General features: G+C 40.1%; 1 protein-coding gene across 2 annotated transcripts in view; it reads right to left on the reverse strand.

Annotated features, from left to right (window-relative positions):
* Nucleotides 1-8,411: 8,411 nt before the first annotated feature.
* The window catches only part of c22h15orf41 (chromosome 22 C15orf41 homolog), a 54,980-nt gene continuing 39,518 nt past the window's right edge, over nucleotides 8,412-23,873 (reverse strand). For both annotated transcript variants that reach the window (XM_011490240.3, XM_011490238.3), the window contains one exon: nucleotides 8,412-9,523. In XM_011490240.3, the coding sequence (XP_011488542.1) occupies nucleotides 9,361-9,523 (163 nt within the window). In that variant the 3' untranslated portion in view covers nucleotides 8,412-9,360. The remainder of the gene's footprint in view (nucleotides 9,524-23,873) is intronic.

The raw sequence follows: 23,873 nt of genomic DNA on the forward strand, positions 1-23,873 counted from the left end.
CCTCCCCTTCATCTCCTCCCTGTCAAAGCCAGTCCGGGCTGCTGCTGCAGGAATAAAATAAGGAATATATTCCCTCTGCTCTGCTGCACAATGCAGCCCGGGTCCTCTGGAAGACACTCTTTTTTCGTGCAATAATAATAAAAGTCCACACACAAATAACGCGCATGCGTTTCTGAAGCGCATCACCAAAAGTGAAGTTTGTGATAAGAGAGTGGGGGGGGGGGTATATGGTGGGGGAAGGGGACAACCTAAAGTTTTAGTTTCTGTTTTTCTTTCAAATTGCTGATTTGGGTGATGAAGATGAAAGCTCGCGCGGGGGGCTGACTCTTCTCCGCTCTGCAGCTGGCTTTTGCGCAGGGGGGACGGTTTGTAGGTTTTCGTGCGTGCACCGAGCGCGCACTGCCCTTCTTTCCCTTTTGAAACATTTCAGCAGTTTTTGCTCCTCTTGCCATAAGGTGTTTCTATGACGACGTTCTGCAGGCCTGCGTGAGCGGGTCAGAGGCGGGGGTCCCTGGGAGAAAAAGGGCCGCATTTGGCTGATCATTTATCAATGTCAACCGCATAATGATTCTCCCTGCAGTCCCCCTATTGATGAGGATAATTACATTAGCTCAGAGTGACTGATCAATAAAGCCGAGGGAAAATGGTTTATTATAGCACCACCAAAAGGCTTTCTGGGGGACAGAGGTGTTTTTTTTTTCTTTTTGTCTTATTTTTTCTTCTTTTTTAAAGGAGGAGGCAGGGTTTATCTGCGTAATCAACAAAATAACTCATGTGAGAAACAAAACTTTTCCATGAAGCACTTTCCATGTTTATCCTTTCTGGTTTTCCTTTTTGCAATGTTGTTTGTTTTGTTTTGAAGAAGAAGAAAAAAAGCATACTTTCCTGTTTCCCCCTTCTTTTGATTGTATGTTACATAAAGTGGTACCGAAAGGGACTTTTTTCCTGTCTTTCCCGCTTAAAAAACACTCCTCTTCCAGGAGAAAATTACGCATTTCCAAGAAAATCAGATGCATTGAAAAGGTAAAAAAAATGAATATAAAATAATGACAAATACAATAAAAAAAAAGAAACAGGTGCTTAGAAAAATACTTCTAAAAAACCAAGACCAAACAAAGGAAAAGCGCAAGGAGGATCACTGAAGCATAAATATATACGCATGGATAGCAACATTAAAGTTTTTTTTTAATCAAATCTAGATTCAATTAAAAATCTATAGAAGAAAAAGCAGATCCTAAAAATTACTCCAAAAAGTATTTCTGGATTAAAAAGCGGGAAAAGGTGCAAACGGTCAGTAAACGCGCGTCTGACCTCGCTTCCTCTCCCTGTAGGCCGTGCCTCTGCCTCGCTCCTTTCGTGTGTGTTCTTTAATTGTCAACAACTTATCCCCTGCAGGAATGTTGCAAACTCTCCCGCTTTAATTCTCTGTGGTGCTCTGCGCCAGCTTCCATTTACCGCTGATGAACGCGTCTGCAGGAGACAGCTCCATTATCTATTTATCATTTATGATAGGATTTCGGCAGACAATGGAAAGGGAGAAGCGCGGCTACAGATAGTCCCACTGATGACTCTCCTTTGGCCTTATAATGCGCGCAATGGCTTTTTGATAAATAGGAAACTAAGGCTTTTGCTAAAAATAAATCCTTAACACCGCCTGGATTTCATTTTAAAAAATGGGGGTTGAGGAAAATGAGAAATGTCAATATTTCATTTTAAAACTGTTAGAAAAAAATGATTAGCCTCTAATTTCAAAAGTTTTTTTTCACACTTCAATGATGCCTGTCCTCTTGAAAATGGGCGGCTGTCACTCCCCCCACCCTTTACACACTTCCATGCCATAAAAATAATTTTTAATTATGTAAAAATTATAATTAGTCAAATAACATAGCTACGGGGCTTTGGAATTAAGATGAAAATTGCAGTGGCCAGTCTGGAAGCTGCTGGAGATGAATAAAGGAGGGCATGCCAGTGCAGAATAAATAAAGCGCAATAAAAAGGCAAATAGCCGGAGTTTAGTCAAGCCTTGAGGTACTCAAACCTTTGTTTCATTCAGTTAAGATTTAATTAGGCGAGCCTCTGGTAACCCCCTTTTTTCTCATTATATTGCCTGTTTTTTTCCAGCACTGTGTTCTCATCGCCTCCAGGTTGTCAACATTTGACCGCTATTTTCGCGGTGAAATAATCACGCTTTATGGCTTGATAAACCATAAGATTCTCAAATAAATCTAGCATTATTCCATTATGAGACTAAAATCCTAACAGTGAGGGAAGAATATATCGATTTCCCTCATTTATGGGTTGTTGTCCTTTTTTTTCATTCCTAATTTTCTTGGGTTATTCTGAGAGAGACTTAGAAATATCTTGCGGGTAGCCGAGGGCAGCAAAGTGAGACATTTCACAAGAACTGTAAATAAGAGGAGAGGACTCAGGAGACGGGCAGGGGGAGGCATGGGGGGGGGGGGGGGGGGGGCTCCCACAGTGGATTTCTCAAAAAATATGAAGACATTTCTCCGGTGTATTGATTAATGATTCCAAAAGCACGATGCACTTTTAATTCCATTAATTAATAATCTCCATGTTGGTGACGCGCAGACATGCAGGGGAGCTGGAGACTCCCTCCACACCCCACCCCTCTGCGCGCTGCTATTACGTGGTGGCGACCCCTTCTGGAAGCCTGGCTAAACTGGCACAAGGAGGAGGGGGTTCGCCTCTCTTGTTTTGACACAAACACAGCCGCTTTTCATTTTCCCCCTCAGATTTTCACTTTTGGCGAGAATTCTCGAAACCTCTTCACGCATTTGTGCCCGTGGGCTTAGAGGTCCCCTGCGCGGGCGCAGTACACGTGACCTCCAGGGACCCCCCCTCCTCTAATTTATTCGCAGGTATAAAGCTCCTTGTGCATGTATTAGGAGGCCACGTTGATGGTGAAATCGATAAAGATGGATTGCCGGGTCAATGCGCGCTCTGCACCTGGGGACTTGTTGCCCGGCTGTTTGTGCGCGTGGGACGCGCAAAGAGAAATGAGCGGTTAATAATATGCGGGCAGCGGGAGCAGGCTTTGTCCGCGCCGCGGTGTTTAAACTGGAGGGAGCGAGGCGAGGGTCTGCAGAGCAGAGTGCGGCATCAGGCCTCAAGTCACCCAGCCAGCACCGCCGTCATTAATCACGACCCACTTGAAGATTAGAACTGAAAGTAGGCTACAGAACCGGCAACCATTATCGTCTCGGGTGGCGTTTAAAACCTCTCCTTACTTTTCAAAACAAAGTAATGGCACCCAAGCCAGACAATAAGAAAACAGTTTTTACGCACGTGGTCCTCCACAACTGTAGAAACTCATTTAATAATATTAATACCTATAGATAAAACTAGTAAATAGAACTAAGAATAGAAGAAAATAATTTGTTCATATTTTAGCCTACATAAAGTCATTAAAATAGGTGCAAAGATGTGTTAATTTTTATATTGTTAAAAATATTTTTTTTATTAAAATTGACATTAGAAGAAAATATTTATATTTAAAAAAATACAAAATAGTCAAAAAAGTACAATGATTTGAATGAATTAATACAATCCCTATATTAAACTACAGTGAATGCTTTGTCTCAAAATATGTAAACAAGCCATTCATAAAGCTTTTTTTTAATCTATTTTTATCATCTTCCTACTTTTCTTTTGGATTTGTCTATTCTAGTTAGGCCTGACGTTGCCGGTGAGGCAGTGGTCCACGTCAGTGGCTAAAGATGTGAGCATGCAAAAGGAATATTTCTTGTGACATCCTGTGATTAATCTGATTAATTTGCCACGCCGCGCGTATTTTCACCATGGCGCGGGAGAGAGCGGCAGGAAAACCCAGCTTTGTCCCTGTTAGCAGCCGGAAGCTTCAGTGATGAAAAGCAATAGCATGGTGTCAAGAACTTTTTTTTTTAGCATGTCACTACAGCTGGAGGGAATAAATAGGCAACCGAAGAGGAGCAGAAGGAGGAAGAGGAGGAGGGTGGGAGTGTGCTGTCTGTGACATAAGGCCGTTTGGGTCTGTGCCCACTGTGAACCTGGGCTTTCATAACTACTCTGCACAATAAAAGGCTTGTGTGTACTGTCTCACAAGTTCAACTTTGTTTCTCAACAATGACTCCAGACTGTTGTCAATATCCTGATAGCCTTCATCTGCCAATAATGACAGGCAGCCGGCTTCCTATCTTATCTGAGGGCCAGGTAGCGCCATACCTGGGGGGAATAACTGCTGCGATAAAAAGTGTCTGGCCCAATAGAAAGACTCTTGTCTGTCTGTGAGGAGTTAATGGAGAACGCCACTGGAGACAGGAAGTCCTCAGAAAGTGAAAAGCACTTTATTGCGCACCTGAATGGTCTGGCATAGAGTTTCTCTCAAACCCGATGGGAAAACCACATTACAAGTCCCTACACAGGGTCATTACAACTGTGCAATGGAGTTCAAGTGATCCGTTGCATTTGAATGACAACATCACATCAGTCTATTCATTCTCTCTGCTTGTGTGACCCAAGAATGATCCCTGTGGGAGTGGGATGTAGTCAGAGCTGAAGCTAGTCTCGCTCTCGTGTGCAAAACTCACTGGAGTTTACACGCCGCCTCGTCCGTCCACTCTGAGTCAGAGCAGCTGCAAAAGAAGCTGCTTTCTTGCAGCAACAGGTTTGTGGACTCGTAACCCGGCACAAAGCGCCATGACATCATCAAGCCTGTAAAAATGAACTGCAACATCGATCCCTTCGCGAGTCGACCTCCCATAAGTCACATGCAGTCGACGTGGGACATGTGTTTGGATGGAAGTGTATATTTACCTGTCACCAGGAACTCAAGGACGACGCAGCAGCAAGGTTGTATCCACACGGCGTTTTGGCCTGAAAATGAGCTGTAAAAAAGATAAACAGCCCCATGGTTGCAACACTGGGGTTTTCAGCAAACCAGTTAATTGCTCAATGCAGGCATGGTCCAACAAATACCCCAAAACATCACAGTGAAAGTCTAAACATGTCTTTTTCTTATAACATAAGGATCACATTTCCATTGAAATGAACTCAAAATAGTATCCAATCACACACGTTCTCCGAATGTTTCGAAAACTGATTTATTGGAGACGTCATCTCTTCCAGGATTTGTTACAGCAGGATAAATAATGCTAAGACCTGTTTGGACAAACGCAGGGGTATTTCTGAATGAGAGCAGAGTAGGCAAAATAAACAGGGCCGGGCCCACTGTTATCTTCAGGATTAGTGAGTCCGATTATGCCCTGGACTCAAGTGTTGTTCTCATAATAGATCAGAGTCGCTGGTCCACGCATCCCATAATATCTGCCATTGCCATGGTTGCCACCAGTGCTCGATAGCCACACCTCATAGTTAAAGCAATAACTTCATAAATAAGCTTTTGGCGGCTTTCATTGCACCACCATTCCTGGTGAAACAAGAGAAAGAGCTAAATTCAGCCTCTAGCTAAATGCAACTAAGTGTTTTTCTCCGACCTAACTTAAGCGTGTACTACACACCTCTAATTACATCCAGTATTTTTGTGATCATCCTTGGCTTGACTCCACTAGCCAGCAGTTGGTCTCACCCCCTTCCTCTGTTACCAGGCCTCCACTGAGAGGTGGCAGTGTTTCTGGGTCATCTCCGTCACAGACCAAATGCCACACAGTGGAGCTAACCTTTCCGGTGTCCGATGCTCAAGCTTCCATGTACGTCATCATTTCTGCTGTGCCAAAAGCAAACTCCCTTCTTTAGCTGTAATCACGACAGTAGATGTTTAAACAGACAGATGAGGTTTACCTTTCAAGATGCAGATTTGTAGTGTATCAGGTTTAACCAGAGGAAACTTTAAAACAAACCTTCTAGATTTATTTGAAAGCAGGGTTATGCATTATCGTTTTTACAAATGGGAGCTTAGCTCTGAGTGGAATACCTCATTAAGCAATAAGCCCAGTTAACGCCCGTCTTTTGCATAGTTTCCACAAAGTTTTCTTTTACAGAGCTGTTCTTTTCAGAAACCAACTGGCGTTGTTTGTCGAAAGCTATCACAAAGTGTGAAATTTTAGGATTTATTATCTGATCAGTGTCACAAGTGATTCTTGCATGCTTTTTCAGACCTAACTTTTTGCTTTTGAAGCTATGCCTCTGCTTGTCCTATACAGTTGAGTCACTGAAAGCTCAGTTTCAAACCTTCCCCCACCCCTCTGAGTGGGCTAATGCGTCATAGTTGTCGAGTTTCCTTCAAATATACCATCTGTCTTTAGTCCTGTCAATCAAACATGTACCGCTTTGCCATTTGAAATCCCACCCCCCCAAATCCATTTTTCCACACAATCCATTGTTGTTTTTAAATAACGGCATCTAAATAGCAAGTAGAACCTGCTAAAAATAAAAAATAAAAGAAATCTCTTTGTAACAGCATAGCAATAAGCGCTTTTGATTCAAGCCCTGCAGATTTAAAAAAAAACCTTCAATTTAGCAGCTTTGACTTTTCCAGAACCTTTACTTATTTCCACCCCGTAATGCCTTGCTAGCTGAGGGAGGTGGAGATGATCCCTACAAAAATCTCTGTGCTGCCTGAGGCAGAAACAGGCCAGAGCCCTCTTCACATAAATAACACAGGAGCATGGAGAAAGTCCATTTGGTGGTCTGCTGGAGGGATGGAACCAACCATCGAGTCCCAGATTCTGTGCTCTTTTTTTTAAATTCTCTGTGTTTCAGTGGTCAATCCGACAGCTTGGCTAAAGAGGCATAAAACAGCAGGATCTGGATGAAATCGGGCCAAGGCGCACTTCTGAGAGGATAGCAGACTTCCAACAGCCCGAGGGCCAAGGCCATTCAGAGCGGATACAGCAAACCGCAACAAACTGTGCTGGCACGAGGGATTTACACATTTAAAAAACGTTTGATAACAAAGAGGAATTTGTAATTCACATGCTTTCATTCAAAGAATGTCCATTCAACTTGGACAATCTTAAGAATCAATTGAGTTAATCCTGGATTCCTGGTGCTTAAGGAAGTAGACTCTCCAAACTGGCCTTATATGGAGATCACTTAAGAACACTTTACTGTTATTGTTGTGACAAGAACAATGAATCTAAAAAGGGGGTGGAAGAAGGAGGCCAGCAAAAAATACTAAATATAAAATATCTGGTGATTAAAATCAGTCAAAAACATATTTTTCTCCCCTTCGCATTTGCATCATGGAAAGCTCGTCATGTCACTTTGATGCCAAAGCCTGCCTTTGAAGTATGTTTATAAAAAGATTCATTTTGCAGACAATGTATGCAGAACCTAATTTATAGAAGCTGACCCTGGCTCCTCTTTTGTACAACAGCCATCTTGGAAAACAATGGCAGGAAGGCTTAAAACTTGAGAGGAACTGAATCTGCTGTTTTCCATGTTTTCTGCTCCTGCTCTATAGAAAACGTTCCCAGTGCGAGTAAAATGGCTGTACTTTCTGTGTCTAACAGGAGTCATAAAGTGATGTCTGAGCATACCCTGGTAAGGCAGTAGGGTTGGGTTTAACTGGACACATGGGGACAGTTGTTTTGTACCACATGGAGCAGGGTGGGGGCTGACAGAGGAAGCCACTGCCGCCTGGCGACCTCGCGGTGACCCAGTGGCCCTTCTCATGGAGGGATCAAGGCCTAGAGGGGAGCAGGCTGCGGGTTAGCAGTTTAAGGGTAACAAATCAAGCAACACTTTAATGGTATTTAACCCCCACATACCGCCTCTCTGCAACTGCATGAAGAGTGCACGACTAAAGCAAGGAAAATCACAAAAAAATAGGTTAAAAGGAAATAAAGCAGTCAATTTTGGTCATTGTAAAAAATAAATACAACCACATCTTATATTCAGATCTTAGAAAAAGACGTAATTCAACTATTTTTGGTTCCACCGACAACATGGAGAAAAGGCACCACACACACGAAGAATACCTTGTGATGGAAAGTTCTTCACCTCTTCCCTTTCTTTGCTCTTATCGTTTTTTCTGTGCCATAAAAAGGGAACGGGATAGGGACCTCCTATGGGCAGTGCATATCTGCCTCTAAAAGCATCAGTCAACTTTATGTTCACCTCTGCTTCTCATAGCCTTGCTGTGTTTCTTCCATCAGTATCTGCTCATAAAACAGACCGGGGTTATAAAGATGTGCAACAGAAAACCACTACATAGTCATACACTTTTACATAGTAATCAGATGTTTCTATGGGAAGAACTTGCAGGGAGACAAAGAAGAACAGATCAGCTTGAGGGTGATAATCCATTTAAAACATTTAATTTTTAACAGTAAAAAGAAAAAGTTTTATCCCAACATATGAAGTTCTTTTTGGTTGAACATAAAAATGTATTAAAAAACTTAAAAATGTTTGAAAAAAATACATTTAAGGTGAAATAAAATGCACACAAACACACGATATTTAATATATTTCATATTTTTATTATGTAAAGCAAGCATTTTGTTACTTTTTTATTTTCAAATAGATTTGATCATTTCTTGTCAAATATTTTGAATGACGAGGTATTCCAAAAAAAAAAAAAAAAAAAGGTAATTGTCCAGGATTTTCCACATTTAAATGAAATAATTACAAGAATATCAATCACTCAGTATTGAGAAAAAGTAATTAAAATTAGTCCAAACACTAAGCAAGACTGAGTATTTAGGTTAATTAATTTTAAATTCTGGAGGACGTTGGATGGAAATTTTGGCATAACTTTTGAATGGAACAATCCATTTAAATGAATGTCCTCTGTTTATGCATGTCTGTTGAGAAATACAAAAAGAAATGTGGGGGGGAAAAGGTCACAGTGAGGCCAGCTTAAATCAGAAATCATCCTGTTTAGCCCTCCTGAAGAGAGACTGAGAGGGCACCGAGTGACGCAGGTGAGAGACAGACGTCCACCAAACATCCAGACCGCACCTCTCTTATCTGCCAATGGAACGGAGGAGGAAGGAGTGACAAAGGCCAGGGCTTTGGGAGTGATAAGGAAGGGTCTTGTGTCCTGCTTTGGTTCTGATCGTACTGTGGGTGTCCTCTGCAAGAGGCCATCCAAGAGCCAGGTAGTCCTGCACAAGCAGTCTGGTTTTTCACAAATACAGAATGTGGTTATGTGTTTTATGTGCAGTCACTTTAAGACAGAGAATGAACAAAACAAGAGATGCAGAAACAGGGGGTCAGGTGGAGTTCAGGGCAGATTTTTCACGAGTCCTATTACGCTACAGGAAAACCAAATTGCTTCCGGATCTAGGCATCCACCCCTGCATAGTTCATAGTCCACCTCCTAGCCTCCCTCCCCTTTCCTCCCATTCAACCTTCCATCCTTCTAATTTATCTTTTATCACTTCCGACTTTTCTCAATCATTGTCCTCCTTCTGTGCTCTCTGGTGATTGTTGATGGGTGGCATGGCAAAGGGTGACTATGTCAGTGGGGAAGCAGTCTTTGAGTAGGATACCTCTGTCTCTTTGGCAGTCTAGCTCTCCAATAAAACCATACCAGTATATGACAAGTCCTGGACCAAACCTGAAACGAAAAACAAAGAAAATCATTTTCAGCTGAAGTATGTGCATGTTAAAGCTTTTTTTGGATTTTAAAACCAAAGGTAAAAAATATGTAGTCAGTAAGATGATATGAGTGAGATGCGTCTACAGCAGATAAGTCGGCCCATGGATGTTTATTGGATCAAGATCCAGGAAACTTTTACTAAATAAAACTAACAAGAAAAATCTCCAGGAAGATAAAATTCTTTCTAACAGGCTGATACACACTTGATCACATTACAGTGGCAATGAAGTAACAATAATATGTGAAATTTCAAAGTCCTGCACCAAGGCCTCTGTATCCTGTCATCAGAAGCTTTTGGCACAGAACAGAGCAGGCAGAGGTCGACACAAAGCCTGTGACTTCAGCTTGCTGCATCTGGTGGTTAATGTCTCCCAGGCCAGCAGTGTCCAGCTGTTTCATTCACATGTGCTTTGAAAGTAAAACAACTTTGTGTTAGGTGGTTTGCACGATTACTCTTGATGGCTATCAAGGACTTGTCCATCAGATGAAAAAATGTAAATCCATACTGTTTAAAAATGTGTGTTTTCCTGCAGTCTTCTAGCCTGCAGCTGTTTTTCTTTAATCCTGAAGCTACTGCAGACTGGATTTGGTTCTGCTGGTGTCCAGGATCCTCTCTGGAATGTGAAACAGTATTTTACAACTTCACGAAGGAAATAAATTATGTGTAAAAGTATTAGCTAAGCCCGACAGAGCACCCGTGGCCCTTCTATGCCTCAAATAGATCATACCTATTCTTTGAACATTTGCTGCAACGCATGAAGCCTTCGCCGCTGAACTTTGACTGGCGAGCACTTAAGGTCCCACATGCATGACCAGATTCAGGGAGCTGAAACAGCTCTAGTCCCTGGTACTGTTCTCAGACAGTTAACAGTGTTGTGAAGCCTCAGGAGATCTAGACAGGAAGCTAGCCAAAGAGCTACAGAGGAGAGTGGAAGTTCACTTCCAAGGTAAAGTACACAAAAACTTCAATCTAAAATGTATTATTTAAGACTGAAAATTTGACTCAAATACTATGTTGACACTTTGTGTGGTTACATTCTACGAGGTTGTAATGAATATTTTGATAACTGACTTTAGACTTTGACATTCTATTGTGACAACTTCAGTTCTAAACGTGTGCATGGACTGATCAAACCTTGCAGGCTGTACATGTGATGTGTTGACTAAGCTTTGCGGGAATCCATGTTTTACATATAGTACTTCTATAGAGACAGACACATGTACAAGATGATTTGTGAGAATACATGGCCACCCCTCCTCTCCATGCTTCTGCACTCCGCTCCTGCGTTCTGCGCCGCACAGTTTGTGGTTTACAGCGCTGTATCTATAAGCAAAAGAGGCCAAAGCCAACAGGCCTGCAGAAAACCTGCAAGTTCACTTCAATGTCACACACACCGCAGCGTCTCTGAGCAGCCAAGCTCAAGAAACCGTCATTTCCCTGGTCTGCTGCTGCGCATGTGTAGCATCTCTTAATATGGAAATGTTATGGAACCCAATCTAAACATTTACATTAGACAACTTGAGGAAAAGGGTTATTCTCGTTTTTCTATTAAGCCGCTGTGCTGAACGTATTTCCTGTGCACTGGATGGGAAGAAAAGAGGTTTTGAGCAGTTGAGAGGGGGGAACTCTGTGAAAAGGTTAAAACTGTACATCAAAAGATAAGACAGTGGAGCATGATACATCATGTCCCAAGTCTGTCAGGGGAGGGCCGAGCACAAATTAAAACTAGCAAAATTATAAACACTGGGGAGCAATGTCACCAAGGTCTTTCCATGCTGAAAATAAAATAAATGAACTTTGAAACCCACTCAGCATTAATACTAGTGAATCCTACAAGGACCTTGAGGAAAAAAAAAAGTGAAATCGAGCGTAGGAACAATAACAGAGGGGGAGGGTCAGGGGATGACTACATTAAATACTTAAAAAAACAAGAGCAAAAAAAAAAATAAAAAAATAAAAAAGAAAGAAAAAAAACATTGTAAACGTTCCTTTTTGTCCTTTTTTAGTTTGTGCAGTGATAATTAAGGAATTAACCTGAAATGTAGTTTAAATTTACAAGCAAATGATGGTTCATTATGTGGGCTTGCAAACCTTAACCTGGCGTGTAGTTATTACACAGACCAGTACTAAGTCAGACCAACTCACTTTCAATAAACAATAAAACCAATAAAACCTAAGTATGTAACAAGGCAGTAAAATTGTTTGTGAAATGCAGCTAATTTCAGCAAGAGGACCACTTGACAAGTCTGGGCGTGGGCTGCGACTGCCAGCCATGCTTTTGTTAGTGTTAATGAGCGACTGGTGGTCACATTTTAAGCAGGTGCCAAGTAGCTTACTAGAGGAGCTTAATGAGAGCAAGACACTCAGGAACAAAAACGCTTAAATGGAGAAGAGGGAGCGTTATTAGCTGGCAGGACACAAACTGCATGATGTGAAGCCAAGCCTCTGAAAGAGCGGAGTGCTAAATGATACCTCTGCATTTTAAATACTCAACCAATGTAATTCAGAAAAAGGGTGCTGCTTTTAAAATATAGAAACACTTTGGAAAGTTAAAAACGCTGATGTCTACTGGAAAAAATATTAAGAGCATATTTTCAACCATGTTGCATCATCTATTATTTGTACCACAAAGTGTTCATGAAGTGAGAAGAGGAAGTTATTTCCAAGCAAAAATATTTCACAATCTTCTTAAAGTGCTCCAAAAACTTTCTTCCATTGGTGTTGTGTCTCAACTGCAGTCAATCCAGTTTAAGAGGGGAATTTTTACCATAAAGTAATGTCAAAGACTTTGCTTGTTTTTCTGCAATTTTTGCTTGTTGCCTTTTTCTTCCTGCACCTAAGCTATATTGACTGATTTACTCAAAAATTCTTACTAAATGTTTATCATTTATACATTAAATACATTTATCATGTATTTAATTAATGTCATCCCTAAAACAAGGACAAAATAAATTAAGTGATAGAATTAGATAAAATTCAAATAAGCATATTTGGATCTAAATTTGTATGACAAGAAACATTTCAATAAATAAATATTTTAATCAATGAAACACATGCTTTCCTCAACTAATTCATCCTCTCACAGTTTGTGTCGAGATAGAAGGTCAACGGAAAAACCCCAGAGTTAAATGTTTCAATCCATGGCACAAATCGAGGTTTATTTGATGTGGCACATTTAGTGAGAAATACTTGAAACCAACCACTTTGGCTAAAATAAATCACATTACGTGATGAATTATCAATAGAATCAAGACAAATTTCCATGGAAAAGAAAAAAAAACAACCCTTGACTTCACTTTACATACCACACAGAGCCATTTTAAACAAAGCCGCCAGCAATGATTTAGGCAGAGCAAGTCTCTACCTGAAGGTGAACTCTACGTCTCTGAGGTCTCTCTATAAAGACTTCTTTGTTTCAGAATCCATACATCAGGTTACAGGGCAGGGCCATTAAAGAACTGCCAAACATTAGATTTAGCCAGTTTTTTCTCTGCATTTCAGAATGCAAGTATAAAACCTGCTCAGCTTTAAAAACTAAAAAAAAAAACAGATGGCTATGACATTTATCAGGAAAAAAGTTTATATGAATAAAAGTATTTGTGTTAAAGAAACTCTGTGTATATTGCAAATGACATAAAATATGCCTCTTTAAAGAAAAATGCTCATTTTTATGGGTCAGTCACTGCTAGTGTCTACATTAGGTATTTTATGTCACCTCCGTGTGTGCTATAGGTGCTTTAGCTGGGTGACTGCTAACTGTAAATCTAGCTGTTTGCGTATTTCAATGCCCGTGCAGTAGTTGTTTGTAGAGAGTCAGCTAGTGTGACGATGATGACACGAATGATAAGTAAAGCTTTTGTGCACAAATCAAATATTTAAAAGCTGACTTTGCCTAAAGGGGCATCCTGGAACAAGTGGGTAAATAGTCCATTATAGCAAACTCTACAGCCTGCTCATCATAAACAATGGGAACTGAGAAGAAGATTTAACTTCTCTGAAACAACTTGTTAACATCTCGAGAGCTAAGATTAGTGGACTCCTTTTTTCCCCCCGTCTTTCTTTCTGATTTGTTTTTAATGATATATACTCATTTTACCTTATTTATCCGTTTGCAAAGACTGAATATTTTTTTAATTCGTATTAGCTTAACCAACTGGGACAACATAATAAAATTGAACAGAGGGCAGGATGTTGACCTTTGTTGAAAGTGCTTCGTACTGTTTGTATTTAATACCCTTGTTTGAGCACTGCAAGTATTTAGCAAGATTATAGTGCAAACACAATGTTCATTTTTTTAAGGTTTTGCATGTTCTTTAGCATTTTGTGGGGAGGTGTACCTTGGCATGTTTAACCTAAACACTTTAAAAGAAAGAAATGAAAATGAATGCATTGGAATAAAAAATTGTTGCTTTAAGTATGCTTTAAGGTAATAAGAAGGATGGCTGTGTGCTGACTAAACTATGAGAACGGCTGTGACTCCCGGATTCCTGCTCAGCACTGAAGACTGTAACGTATTTTGTTGAAGTATTTTCAATTACCGGTAGACTTTTTTGGTGACTTAAATATTTTAGCTACTTTAACATTTTATTCAAAAAAACAAAAGAAAATTGTTTAGAAATAGTTAAAAAATTTCAAAATGATTTATTTGTAGGACATTTTGACATTAAAACGTAATATCTGAAAATATTTGAAGTGGAATATCTAAAAACTTCATAAAACGACAACAACAGGTTCCAGACATATGGTTTAGCTTCAAGTCACAGTTTTTGTAATAATACTGAAGTTGTAGTAGTGTAGTAGTACATGTAGTAGTGTTAAATAATACTAGTATTTAGAATACTAAAATTGGTAATTCATTAGAACACTTGATAAGTGATAAATATTTTTAGGAATTATTTAGATTGAATAACCTATTTCTGATAGTAAAAATCTAAAATAGAACAGTACAAAACTAGCCCTTCTTTTTGCACTTTGAAAAAAACAGCAAACACCTAACATTTTTTCCATGAACCTTCCAACACCACAAGTTTTTATCTAAAATTATCAGAAAAACCTCCTTCGACCTCACTTCCCCCCAAAAAAGCTCTTAGCCACGCTCTCACACTAACCCAAAACTTATCACCCAACACACTCACGCACAATCTGACAGCAAACTGATAAATTGAGTTCTACATGATTATGTGATTAAGCTGATAAACATTAGAATGATTTCAACTCTGAGAGCACAGGGGGAATATGTGGAAACCTTGCTCCAGGCACCATGCGAGTCTTACAAACAGCAACTGTTTGTATGACACTGGGATTTCCAAACATTTTCCAGCTGAAGAGGCGAGTTTTAATCAGTGTTTGGAACTCGTTAAGTCTCTTAACTAGGCATGTCGCCTTACACATTAGCAGCACATATCTGAGGGACAAGTGTGCTCTGTGTGTGACCTGTGTGAGCCGTCCCCTGTCAGATCTCTCGCGTCACGGTGAAACAAGTTTTGACGCACTCCGGTCTGTGTTGGATGTAGAGTCAAACCAAACAAGGTGTGGTCTAACTATAGTTTTGTCCACTATTTAAAAGTTGGTCCAAACAGCAGAGGGGAAACTGAATACACAACCAAACAATCAAACAAAAGCAGCTCTGTCAGGACAAAAGACCGCTCTAGAGTAAATGTTAGGACTTTTTTTTTTCCTCCAAAGTTAGAAGGCATTCATGATTTTCACCTTCATAAACTGTTAGCAGCCTGTCGGGTCAATGGAATTTTTGAAATGCGCTGGCTGAATAAGGGTTAACATTCAGATAGTCGGAGCACACTTGATCTTTTCTCAGATATCGACTCTCCATTCCCTATAATGGCCCTCTATATCATGAAAATGGCTTGATCTCTTCAGTTACTGCACTCTGATTGGGTATTCATTAAGACTATCTGGCAATATTATTAAATTATACTATCCTGATGGCCACAAATGGTATCTCCTTTACAACAACTTCCGCTATGAAGCAGGCATTTTAAAAGTAGTTACAGGACAGGATTAAATAGACGTTTGTACAATTTTGCTGGGGAAAAAATGTTCAAAAGGCAAACAATACATGCTTTCAATGTTTTGGGGAAAAGCTTAACCATCTGTAAAGCCAATTAAAGTAAAATGAGTTAATTTGGAATATCTTTCCAGCGAGTCCCGCTAGCCTTTGATGAGTCCCTGTGTCTGTGTGTTCTATGTCGAGACAGGAAGCACCCCATGGTGGGGAGTGAGCCGGGTGGGGGCAGATACACTGTGCAGACAGAGAAGACCACATCGTCATGGGGATACATGCTCCTTTAACCTGTTACTGTGAACTCCCAGCAGTCCTGGCCGATAATTGCAACTCGTCTCTGGGGAAACACAGTCAAAGGCAGACAGAGGGACAAACATTTTGTATCTGCTGCTCCTCCTTGCCCTGCTCACTCCCGGTCTTAATCCTGCCCTTAAGCCTGATGGCTAATGTGTTTTCAATTTGGGATGATCCCCCCCCACTACAGGCATGGCCCTAATCAACAACAGTTTGTACTGTAACCCTATCTGGCCCAGCTAGGGCTAGCGTCAGTTTGACCGGGCGCCTGCAAATCTGATGTGTCCAGTAAGGCAGAGTGTGTATATGTATAGATTTCATGTTTACATGTGTGGTCATTAACATCTAAGCCTCAGACTTGTTTTTTTGTCCTCCACTTTTGCCATTAGATTAAACATATATACATCTATGTACATTGATTACAACTAAGCACAGTTACTTCACACTTTACAAATGAAACATATGCCTTTGACCACAAGTGTACATAAAAACAATGATTATTCATTTTGAAATGCTTTCTGTAGAAACCTTGCATTCACCAAAACAGATGATCCATAGATGTATTTGTTTTTTTTCCCCATTTCTGTTAGATTTTAGAGGATTTTCTTTTAAAGGACAAAGGCTTATTGCTAATTCTCTAAACAAGATGAAGTGTTCCAACGTGACTAAAAAAAAAAAAAAAAAAAACATCAGTGGCTCCTTCTCTCTGGGAGGTTCAGGTTAGATCTAATATAAATCTCACCATCCCATGGAGGGCTAAATCAAAAGTCATGGAAAAGGCAGGTGTGAATATTTGTTGTGTAGGCCTCCTGACCCCTGCATCCATGAGAACAACTCTGCCCCAAAATTAGAGCGCAGTCTCTAATGTCTCCCTGAGAGAAAAAGAGGCCTGGCTTTCATCCAAGTCAGCACCTTTGGAAGTGCAGTCATGTTACCACCACTAAATCAACATGTCAGCACCCAGCCTAGTGAACTTCTCCAACCAGACTCCACTGCTTACGGCTACCTTACACACCTAATGAATTGGTGTGAATGCCTATCTGTCTGTTAAAACCTAAGACAAAGGAGTTAGGAGAATGAAAAAAAGTGGGGGGAAAAGAACAACGATTTTATTTTAAACTTCACTCCAAAACTACGGCTATGTCCACCCAAACGGTGAATTTGGTCATGTTCCATAAGTGGGAAGTTGTCAGAACAAGCCAGCCTAAGCCAGGTAAAGGTGTGTTCACCTTCAACCTTGTTCCAAGTGTCTAAAATGGATGTGCCTCAAGGAGAACGGAGGTGAAGGCCAGTGTGTGCTCACTACACAGTCTTGTTTACATTCCTATATGTAATTTTAGCCCCCAGGGGGAGCAAAGCAGGGGGGCAACATATCGTTGGGGTTCGTCAGTGTTCAATGGGATAGCCAATGCAATGGCGGGACTTGGACATCTGGGGGGCACATAAATACATATAAAGATGAAAGAAAATAAGCCCCAGAAGTAAAGATAAACCAACCTACCAATGCCATTTAGGTTTATTTCTTAATGGTTTTTACAATTAAAAATGAGAAGATACAGATTAAATGAACATCTTCTCCATATGTGTAACTACATACATGTTTGTCTAAGTAGCGGCAAATACCACAGCAAGACTTAGTCTTACTAACAGCCACAGATGACACATGATACCCACAGTGTTTTTTGCTGACAATCAGGGGTGCAAATCTAATTTCATTGTAGTTTTTAAAAATTTGCTATGCAAACAAAACAATAATCCTTGCTTAGAAAGGAAAGAGTTGGGGGTGGGCTTATGTGTGCATGTTGGGATTTGTCTACTTATTACTCCCAGTCCAGAGCATCCCTTCAAAAGAGCAAGGAAGCATAATGTCCGTTATGTTTGCAGGGTTCGTGTGTGAACACACGTGTAACAGAGAAGGAGAAAGAGGCTCAGAGCTTATCGAAACTAATTAGGCAAGGGATCAGGGTGGAAGTTAAATACTGGGCTACATGTAATGAAAGAAGCAGAGTGAGGGACATCTAGGGGTCAGGTCCACACCAAACAGTGGTCCTCAGGCAATCTGGTATTGATTTTTTACCCGTTTGGGGAAGAAGGAGGATGGGAGGGAGGGAGGCCACGGAAAGGCAGCAGAGCAGAGTCTAAGGGTCTCGTGAGTTGTCAACTTGACAGTTTAACCCCTTTTGGAGTAGAACAAACAAACAGAAGGATCTTCTAGGCTGACAGCGTTGATCTGTCATAGCGATGACACTGCAAAGCCCCACACAATGCCCACACAGGAGGAACAAGTGGGGAGCAAGACGGGAGGGTGAGTTAATATGAACAGGGACATTCCCCAATGGTAAGAAGACTGATAGTTTCCTCAAATATTTTAAAAAAGGTCTTTCTCGTATCAACAGTCTTCTTTCTATCAAATTAGTTTAGTTTAAAATTAGGTAAGGATTAATATTATGTAAATAGGGACAGATCTTGGATGTGATTGTCCATTGTGAATCATTGTGATCGTCTGCAGATACACAGATGTCAAAGCTCCTCTGATGTCATTCAGTCCGTCACCCCCAGCCCCTTCCTTCCTCAAAATGCAAGAAGAGCCTTTCACTCTTCCTTCAAGACTGCCTCATCATTTTGTCACATTGCCAAAGGGGATTCTATTAGTCTGGTCAGCTCTCACTTATACTTTACAAATACATAAACAAACGGAAAGGACGGCTGACAGAGCTAAGGCATTCACGTGAAATTAGAGTGGCCTCTATTGTCCCTTTATGGCCTGGGAGTGCTCCATCATGACGGATGCTGCTGGGTCCTTCACTTGTCAGAAGTTGTCAGAGAGGCAGGGAGTGTGGATACACACAGTTGACAGGTAATCTTAATGTCTTCAATTAGTCCAATTAAACCTGTCATAAACAATTGGAATGGTATTCAGCCAAACAACACAAACACATAAATGGAGGCACAACAGCAGAGATGTACACACTCACATCCAAAGGTCTGCAGGGTATTAATGAGAAAGGTAATGGATAAATCAGTGAACGGTTGACTTCTCTTTTGTATCAAGGAGGGGTGTGTCCCCATCCCTTGCTCTCAGCTGTGCACTGCTGCTTTCTACCTGGTCAGTTCAAATTGTACCATCTCCTTTCATTAGCCCATTGCAGGCTGAGAATCTGAAGGGCCGTGACAAAATTCATCTGAGACGAGGGAGAGCAGATTGCCTGAAGCAGGTGCTATAAGGGAGATAAAACAAAAGCTGCACCTTTGTAGAGCTGTGTGTGCACAGATGAACTTTTTGCGTGTTTCTCAGAGAGATTTTTCCTTGGTCTTCACCTTCCATTCCTCTTCTTGCTTTGGTAAATAGATAATGACACAAAAGTGCTTTAAAAAACAGAAGGGACCACAGAGAGATCAGCCATGCACACTATTGGTGCGTTAACAAAGCAGCGGTGAAATCTAAATATTATTTTCAGGGTGACTAAAACCGCCCCCGCCTTTGTGTGCCAAAAATGTGAAATTGCAAGAATTGCTAGACTTTTTTTGTCTTTTATTCATAGGTGGTACCAACATGCCATTCATCTGCTTTATCCTCCTTATCTTTCTTTTATGAAAATACAATCAACTGCCTGTAATTTCTATTTTCTCCTGGGATAATACACAAATCTGCAGGAATTATACATTTAAATGCATCAAACAAAATGTGCTTCGAAAAAAACCCAGTTTCATAAATTGTGCTAGGTTAACCATCAATATTTGAGGAGCTCTACGTTCACATACCCCTGATATTGTGTAAATACACTCTGGAAACCCCCACATCAAGCATCAGCAAAGGGGTTTTAAAGGCAGCATTAGTCTTTGGACATCCGAATGAACAAAACACATAAATGCAACACACACGCACACACAAAAGATGTCCACGTGTAAGACCACGATGTTGGGTTTCATTCAAGAAGTCAACCTAGAGCAACAAGACAAACCAACAGCTATCACCAAGATCTGTGATGGATCTTTAACTCCATTTTGATCCCAACTTCAAGTGACAGCTGGTAAACCATCTAAGAAAGAAAAAAAAGGAGAAGGAGAGCAGGAAAGAGAAAAGCCGTCACAGGGAAGTTGTAATAGGAAATTGCTGTTGGCAACTATTTGTTCAAGCACCAGAATTTTTTTTTTTTAATGCCAACCCAGCGCGCCCCCATTGGAAAACGGGGAAGGTCCCTCTAATGAGTAATCTATTTCAAAGCAGTCGTGTCTGGGCATGACAGTTTACTGAGAGGCTTGAAGAACTGGTAATTACCAGTGTTACGGAGCAATTAATGAATATTACACTGCGGCACTCATGGTGGTGACTGTCAGCTCCCCAATAAAAATGAGCACTCTTCAGCTAAAGGGTGACATTAATTGGGCCCTTAATGACTATGCAGAGGAACCAAGCCAAATAGGAACAAAACAGGGGACTCACTCTGACAATAGCAGAGGGCTGGAAATTGGACTAAAAATGAGATTAATTGCTGTTTAGAAAAAAAGATGGAAAAATGTGGTAAAGGAACGAGGGAGAGAGGGGTTAGAATTACAGGGTGCATAGAGCAAGAACTGTTCATACCGGTGACAATTCAATTAATTATTTTACACTGTAGTTTCTCTCTTTAAAGAAATGTAGAGCAGCCTTAAAGTTCAGTTTTTGGCTGTCTGGCTATAGAGCCCAAAATATAAACAAGTACTCATACATTTCCAAGATAAAGTCAAAGGGTTTTTATGATTAAAAACATCCACAGTAATTTTAAAAATACATGACGACGTTTGCATTATTTTCCTGAATGTACAAACATGCCCAAATGTCTCCAATTGTATTATATCTATTTTTCTACCAAACTATACATATGTATTTTTAAATACTTAGAATTAAAAGTATTAAAAAAAACTCAGACAAGGATATTGTCTTAGAATAAAATATTCTAAATTACAGATTAGATTTGAAGTGTCCTCGAACACTTAAAATCCTAAAATGTTCCGTAAAAACATGAGGCAAAGAATTCCCCAAAAGAAAATCTACCACACTGCAAGTTTACCACCTCCAGAAATGTTTGTTTAGAAGAAGATCAAGGATGTGCTGAAGAGATAAAATAAAATCACGATTAATGGTACAACATCTAGGCATCCACTGAGCACCACCTGAATATGCAAGCTTCAATTTGCGTGAAAAAAAAAATGCATGCAAAACATGTAGACATTTGCATACATTTCGAATTCTGGATTTCCTTCCTATTTAAATATGCAGTTAGAAATAGTCCAGCACTGCCTCTTGCACTGTCACGCTGTACACTCACACTGTCATTGGTCCTGATAGAACTCTTCGGCTTCAAAGGCAGCTTTGCAGTGGAGAAAAGAATGAGCAAATATTTGAATTGCAAAAACACATCATTTTCTGAGGGGAGAAAATTGAAGACAACTTTTTAGAGGCCAAGGCGATCCCAACCCCCAGCAAACCAACTTCTGTGCAAAGCATTAAAAAAGTCAACACATTCATAGCTTAAGCTCTCTGCCTACAAATTTACCATATCCAAATTTGTGTAATAGGCTATGACATACTTGTGAGGGGCTTGCAGGGGTAAAAAATAAATAAATAAATAAAACTTTAATTTGAGGAGAAAACCATAAAATGTTTAAGGTGCTGCCATACTAAGATGAAATCCACCATACAAATCCAGGGACCCCAATCATTTGACACAGGTTAGACTACAAAATGAAGTGCAATTAGTAATTTAAGTCTTATGTAGAAGCTTGAAGAGAGGATCACATCTATTTTTGCTACAAATTTCAATGTAAATAATGAGAACTTCTGAATCTAAAAGCACATTTTTGGTCATGCAAAAATAAGGATTTTTTTTCCAAGGGTTTTTGCAGCGACTTCAGAGAGCTATATCTAGTGGTTTCTGTTGGATGTCTAAAAATAAACAAAGCAATATATTACCTTTAAAAGTTCCTTTAAGTTTAGCCATGAAATCCATTGAGGCAACTGCATAAAATTAAATAAACATCCTTAAAAATAAAGTCTTAGATTTCGAATATTCTGAACACAAAATAAGGATTACCCAAAGCAAATTGAAACATTCTCCACATCCAAACCCAACCAACAGGCTACGCAACTCTTTTAAGGCCTATTTCTGGGTTTCCGGCTTATGCGTAGACAACCTGGAGACAAGTTTGAGCAGAAATCAAATCTGAGTGATTGATAGCTTTACTTCAGAATGACCTCTGTCTCTATGGGCTTTTGCCTTAAATCATTGTTGGTGATAAGGGCCCTCCGCCAGCGCTCACCTTGGTATGTTCACCAGCACAGCTTATCTACGGCAGGAGGAAGTATGAGTAATAACTAAAGACAAGCTACAACAAAACCACTAACTCCACCTTGTCAAACAAAATTTACAACATATATCCATTTGCCCCCCACCCCCACCCCCCGTGCTGCTGTTAAACAGTAATTATGAGCACCAAAGAGGATTGCGAGTTGAGAAGATTAACCAGTTACAGAATGGTGGGAGTATTTTGTTAATACCCATGATTTAAGCAGACTTCGCTTTAAATAATGAGGCTAGGACTAAAAAACTCCACCCTTCCCCATTCATTTGCAAAATTCTGGATGAGATCATTTAGTTTCAGTGTTGCCAAGACTGTGTGGGGAAGCCAAACTTTGAATGATGCAAACACAAAGAGGTTAGAGGTTGTAGTTTGACAAGGGAGCTGACAGGAAGTGGTGGCAGAGATTTTATACCCAACAATGCAAGACTTCTAAATAGTTTCCATTTGATTATATATGAAAATGTGTGTGCAGGACAGAAGGAGGGACATCAAGGAAGCAAGAGAGTCCATGCTCCACAGGCAGTCAAAATGAAAAGAGAGACCAAACATGACATCAAACGTTGCAATTAGCTGACCCCTTTCTCTCAGAGCCACAGTTTGGAAAGGACTGCCTTTAAAACTCTGATTAAAATATGTTTGCTTTCTCATTCAAAATGACATTTGACAAGGTTAGCAATATTTCAACTAACTGCAAAAACATTCTTGGAGACGTAATCCCTTTTTTCCATCAATTTGCAGGGGAGCAGGTAACCTCAGAGTGAGTTTCCCATGAACTCAGTGGTTCAGTTAGAAAACAAACCAACGAGAAGAGAAAGAAAAAAAAAAAAGAGGAGGGAGCAGTTCAAAGTTTCACTCAAGTGTGTTTTGTTTCACCCGGGCAGTTGAAACTAAATGTTTTCTGATCATTATTCAGAGCGTTCATCCCCTTTCTAATTCAAACCGCAGCATATATCTAAAACGGAGTAAGAGGTTTTTGTTTTTTTTTAACCAACATTTTAAGCAGAGAGCAAAGGGGAAGGCTGTCAGCAAAGTTCGTCACACTGGCAAATCCTCTCATCCAGATGAGAAGGGGTGTGGTGTTTAAATCTGTTATTTCCAGTAGGAAACTAAAACAGAAATTTCAATTAATGCAAGTGAATTTTAACTGAAGTCATCAATAAATACTTCTTTTTTTTTTGACTCGTACTACTGTGCAGCCAGTTTTTTCTTTGGGATAATTATAGTATAAGTTTAAAAAGCTATTAGCTTTAAAAAGAAATTTGGTTAAATTTGGTTAAAAAAAAGAATAAAAAACATGAAGTGTCTGCAACAGCTTTACAACTGCTGTGCTTAAATACTAGTTGAACTTTCCGTCATAAGCCCTCCACGAAACAGCTTCATTCTGCCTGTTCCCCTCCAATCTCAATGACACACAAGCATCTCTTTAGAAAATAAAATAGGAGTGTCATTTAAAATATACTCTATACATCCCTAAAAAGATGGATTCTTGATTTAACTTGGAGGAAAATTCAGGATGTGAATGTGGCAGACGTTTCCGAATTTAGTGGAAACGAGAAATGGATTTGACATCATTGCAGCGACTGTTTAAAAAGGGGGCGAGTGCAAGCCCAAAACTCTGAAAAGTTTATATTTCACTTGCTTAGAAATGT

The sequence above is a fragment of the Oryzias latipes genome, chromosome 22 (assembly GCF_002234675.1).
Source record: "Oryzias latipes chromosome 22, ASM223467v1".
Taxonomy (NCBI): Eukaryota; Metazoa; Chordata; class Actinopteri; order Beloniformes; family Adrianichthyidae; genus Oryzias; species Oryzias latipes.